Genomic DNA, 5,567 nt, shown 5'->3' with positions numbered 1-5,567 from the left:
AGAATGACGAGGAGGATAAAGTAGCCACGTTTGCTGCCACCGATGACGGGCTCCACTTGTCCCTCTTTTCCATCCTGGCCGAGGAGGACCAATGCCCTACAAACTGCTCATCACTTAAGGTCCCCGAAGTGGCCATCAGGTATCTGGGAACCCACAACGGACTCCTGTGTTTCCGAGGAATGGACTAGAAAGTCGTGGTGTGCAACCCTTGCACGAGGAAAATTAAGAAAATCGACGACGCGCCTGGCTGGCCGTCTGTCGGGATGTATGGGTTTGGATACGACCAACAAAACTGTGACTATAAGGTTGTGTACGCTTGTCGTACCCAGACCTTCAACGACTATGATGTTTTGGTGTACAGTTTCAGGTCGGGTTCCTGGGAAAAAATCCCAAATGGGCTTAGGGCCGGCATTGTTTACCCCAACATCGGCGTCCACATCAATGGCACGCTAAACTGGTCAAGCAGCACAATGGTGGCTCGTGACAATTGGGAATCCAAAATTGTCTCTTTCAATCTGACAACAAATTCCGCCGTCATTCTGTCCGGGCCGAAGCCCGAAAGGAGCGGAAACATTTCCCTATGTGAGTCGAGGGGGTTTTTCCTGGCGTCTTGGTTTCAGAGAGACAAGGTGAGTGTTTGGAAGATGAGAGAATTTGGGGTGGAAAATTCATGGACAAAACTGGCTTGTATCCAACAGTTATTACCTAAGCCGCCGCGTAAGACGTCGACGCTTACTCCCATTGTTGTGGTCATATGTAACCGCGTTTCTCTCATGTATGTAATGAACAACACAAATCTCGTCATGAAAGTGGGGGAGCACTTGAGGGTTTACACGCCTGAAGACGGTAAAAGCAAATGGAAAATTGAAGAGTGCCGCCCAGGCAACAGGGGTTTTAAGGCGATTCTCTTTCGGGAGACGCTGGCGCCGCCGCCGTGTCTTTACACAAAAACTCCCAAACATGCAATTGATCTTCTCCAACTGCCTTCCTGCGAAAAGATTCACAAGCAAGCAGATACCATGGCTTCACAAGTCCAGAATGTTTAGCAAGAGGTACGTACCAAACTTGAAGCTTCCAACGCCAAGTTCAAGGCTGCTACAGACAAAAAAAAAAAAAAAAAAAAAAAAAAAAAAAAAGGCGACAAAAACTCTTCAATGTTGGTGATGAAGTGATGGTCCACCTCCGTAAAGAAAGACTACCAACTAGTTTTTATCATAAGCTTAGCCCAAAGAAGCATGGTCCTTTCAAGATCCTCCGAAGAATCTGATGGAATTAATTAAACCGGGGGTTCGGATTCATTAACCCGAATGAATAAATAAATATAAAAAGTATCGGATTAAAACGATAATAGGGGTACGAATATAGTCACGGGGACTAATATTGTATTAATTGACTATGTAACGCTATTACAGAGGTATGAAACGTGTAATAACAAGACAAGAAAGTGTTTAGGACACAAGATAGAACATGCCCTTAAGAAGACAATTACTAGGCTATTTATGCAAAGGAAATTCCAATCAATTACGGCTAAATTCGTGGAGGGCCACAGGACTAAATCCAAGCCCATGTGGTGGGCCGTGAGATTAAGTCAAGGCCCATCATTCTGGGCCCGGAGGTAAGCTCCGGGCTTGAGACTCTTCTTGGGCTGCTTGGGTTATAAATTCCCGGACCTGGGTCTCTATTATTATTGGGTCATTTCCAATATATCCATCTGAATCAATCCTAATGCCTACGTGAGTTTGACATTCCAGATGAGTGGAAAACTTCCAAGACTTTTAATGTGGCTGACTTGTTCCAATTTCATTTTGATGCAGAGCCTCTATATTCAGATATTGCTAAACTCAAGGGCTAGTTTTCTTCAGGAAGAGTAGAATGATGGTGTTCACACATGCAGGCAGCTGAAATACAAGTCCCATGCATTTATTAGTTGTTTTTATTTATATCAAGTATTTATTTTTCATGGGGGTCTAGATGTCTTTTAAAGAACCAAATATGGAATATAATTCATATTCTATATCTTACTTTTCGATTCCCTATTGAATATTTTTCTTTTTCCTCCAAACTCAATTTTGTAAACCAAATTTACTTTAAGGGAAACTTTGTATGAATTTTTTTTTTTCCATTTCTACATTAAAAACAAATAGACCAAATTCTGGGAATGAAATTTTTTTTTTTTGTTGACCCACCCAATTTAATGCCTCCAACTCCAATTGTCTAACCCTAACCCTTTAATTGCCCGTTACCGTTTCCCCCATTTCTGCCCTCCTCTCTCCCTCTCTCTATAAGCACCAAAATCCTCTTTGTTAATCCTCCGTCTCCATTTAATATATTTCCATTATTTATACTCAATACCTTTTCTAAATGGGAAACAAATGGGCACAATTCTCTAAATATAATTTGTTTTCCTCCCGTCCAAATGTCTAACCCTAATCCTTTATAAGTTCTTTAACATTTTCCCCCTCCACCCTCCGCTCTCTCTCTCTCTTTCTAAGCACCGAAATCCACCCTCTCTCAAGTTTCCTCTCATTTTAATTTTCTCTCTCGCTCTCAATCTCTTTTGACTCTCGTTTCTCGATTGGGAAAAAAATGTTTCTATACATCTATCAACCCGATCTCATCAATCGTCATCGAAACTCCTTAGATTGAGAAGGTAATCTCTACGCTCTCATCCACTTTACTAGATATAAGAATTGATTTTTTTTTTTTTTTTTTGAATTTGAACCACAAAAAAATTGTTTTCTTTGTAAAGAAATCAAATTGTGAAAACATTGACAAATTCATTTCGGAACATGTGTTATTGACTTCATCTCTCTCTCTATCTCTAAATATATACACACACTTCTAAAAAAATGTCAAGTTTTCATTTTCATTAGAAAGCTATTAAATATGTTCAAATCTATTTATTTATTAATTTGGAAAATATGAAACTAATTTGCACTATTTTTTTTCTTCATAAAGAAATAAAAATGTAGTGACAATTGATAAAAGTATCAAGTAATATTGTAACTATGTAAGTTGTTATATATGGCGTTGTGGTTAGGTAGATGGGATTAAGTTAGAAATAACAGTACAACAAGTAAAAGAAATATGAATGCAATATATAGATGCATATGTTGCATGTAATGGTAAGTAGACAATTGTGGAGCATTGATAGCTGGGGATGGATTAAATAGATAGGTGATAGTAGGAATAAATAAATAGGTTATGATGCGTAAAAGGAATATGATTATACTACACGAATATAGGAAATAGTAATGGTAGGGGTAGGTAGGTGGTATTTGATGATTAGGTATGTGGGTGAAGGTAACACTATAAAAATAAGTGAAGTGAATATATATATATATATATATATATATATATATATATATATATATATATATTTATTTATTTATATATATATAGGGTTGCATTCAAATACAAACCCCCTTAAAATACAAACACTCCTTAAAATACAAACTTGAGCCCGTGGACACATTAACATACTTACATGCACACAGGGCGCACTGCCAATAATTTCTGGGATTAGCACGTGCACATATTAACATACTTACATGCACATAGCGCGTAGGAGGAAAAATCACAGCCATCCATCAAAGCTCGTGCACACATTAACATACTTGTATTTTAAGATGTGTTTTTACCTGAATGTAAATCTATATATATATATATATATATATATATATATATATATATATATATATATATATATATATATATATATATATATATATATATATATATAGTAAATACCAGCGGAGGTCCTCTGACTTTGGTGGCATTGTCACTTTTAGTCCTCAACTTTTAAATCTACCACTCTTAGTCCTCTTACTTTTTGTTTCTAGCCATCTATGGTCCTTCCGTTAAACTTGACCATATAATGCCGTTTTCTCAAGGATAATTCAGTCCTTTCATAATTAATTTATTAATTATTATGTTTGCCGAGTCATACCGAGATATCCCGACGTCGTTTTGGCACAACCTTCATACCAGCTTTTGTACGTCATTTTGATTCACGAGCTGGTTTTGTACACGTTCATAGCTGGGAAACCATTGTTTGACTATTCTGATGAGGAAATTAAACATAATAATTAATAAATTAATTATGAAAGGACTGAATTATCTTTTAGAAAACGGCATTAGATGGTCAAGTTTAACGAAAGGACCATAGATGGCTAGAAACAAAAGTAAGAGGACTAAAAGTGGTTGATTTAAAAGTTGAGGACTAAAAATGGCAGTGCCACCAAAGTCGGAGGACCTCCGCCGGTATTTACTCTATATATATATATATATATATATATATATATATATATATATATATATATATATATATATATATATATATATATATATATATATATATATATATATATAGTTAAATTAAATCACTAATAATATACATAGAGAAATTAATCAATGATGTAACACTAGCAATATTTATTGGAATCATTTTGTAATTTGTATGGCTTTTATTCCTTTTTTACTGACATTTAAATTTTTTCTGGATAGTAAGAAATAGATAAGAGTTCGGTTAAAATATATATTTATATTTTTTTTATTTACAGATAACAAAACGAGTTCGGATAAAATATATAATCATATATATATTTTTATTTTCAGATTACAAAAGGAGTTCGGTTAAATATATTAAATAAAAACAATGTTATAACAACAAATAATATAAGGTTTAATTTGAATAAAAACCATGTTATGGTAGAAAGTTTATATCAAGTGTTTGTTTTTTATATTATTATTATAAACTAGTATTTGTCCCGTGCGATGCACGAAAATAAAAATATACCCTAGATGAGGTTTATTCATATATAAAATTTTTGTTATTTAATAATTATTATGTGTGAATTCCCATGATAAAATTATGAACATAAATATAATTACAATTAAAATAATATTTAAGGTGGGTGATTACTACAAATCTTAAACTATATTAAAAATTTAGTACATAATATTTAATAATACAAATTTTTAAGAACTTAATAAACTACAATAGTAATTGAATTACAATTTTAGAGTCACCACTTATCAAAATTTTTAGACCTTTGAGATTTCTAACACTAGATGTAGCAACATACAATTGACATTTAAAGACCAAATCACAATCTTAGTTCGAACATTGATTTTTTCTTCCAAATACTATCGAATTAAGTGTGTAATCAATAAAAGATGAGAACTAATAATTCGAGAATATAATCTTAATGTTACTAAGCCTACTTCACGTCAATTATGTTGGATAGTGTTGTTGGATAGTATCCGATGAATCCACGAATAACGCATCTTTGTCTTCGTAGTCCTCAATATGCACATCAACAATCTTAAATATTAGGCCGCCTAGCTATGCCATATATTAATTTCAAAATTATGAACTTTGGGGTTGCATGCAATAAAAAAAGTATATTTTAAATATACTAAGGGTACATTATATATGATTGTAAGGTACTTTCAATATAAAAATAATGTATTTTTAATATATTAAAAATGTATTTGATATTCATGATCCATACAATTATGAGGACCATCGTTCACACAATAATTTGCCAGTAGAAATTGAAATA

General features: G+C 33.8%; 1 protein-coding gene across 1 annotated transcript; it reads left to right on the top strand.

Annotated features, from left to right (window-relative positions):
- Positions 1 to 263: 263 nt before the first annotated feature.
- LOC109176428 (F-box/kelch-repeat protein At3g23880-like) lies at positions 264 to 1,046 on the top strand. Its single transcript, XM_019325857.1, has one exon. The coding sequence runs from the start codon at positions 264 to 266 to the stop codon at positions 1,044 to 1,046; it is 783 nt and encodes a 260-aa protein (XP_019181402.1).
- The last annotated feature ends 4,521 nt before the right edge of the window (positions 1,047 to 5,567 follow it).

The sequence above is a fragment of the Ipomoea nil genome, unplaced genomic scaffold (genome assembly GCF_001879475.1).
Source record: "Ipomoea nil cultivar Tokyo-kokei standard unplaced genomic scaffold, Asagao_1.1 scaffold0706, whole genome shotgun sequence".
NCBI classification, from domain to species: domain Eukaryota; kingdom Viridiplantae; phylum Streptophyta; class Magnoliopsida; order Solanales; family Convolvulaceae; genus Ipomoea; species Ipomoea nil.
The sequence above is the reverse complement of the archived record's forward strand: the minus strand, read 5'-3'. Positions and strand labels throughout refer to the sequence as shown.

Excerpts from the sequence above, each read along its gene's own strand:
- LOC109176428 (XM_019325857.1), top strand. The coding sequence starts at position 264 with ATGTATGGGTTTGGATACGACCAACAAAACTGTGACTATAAGGTTGTG.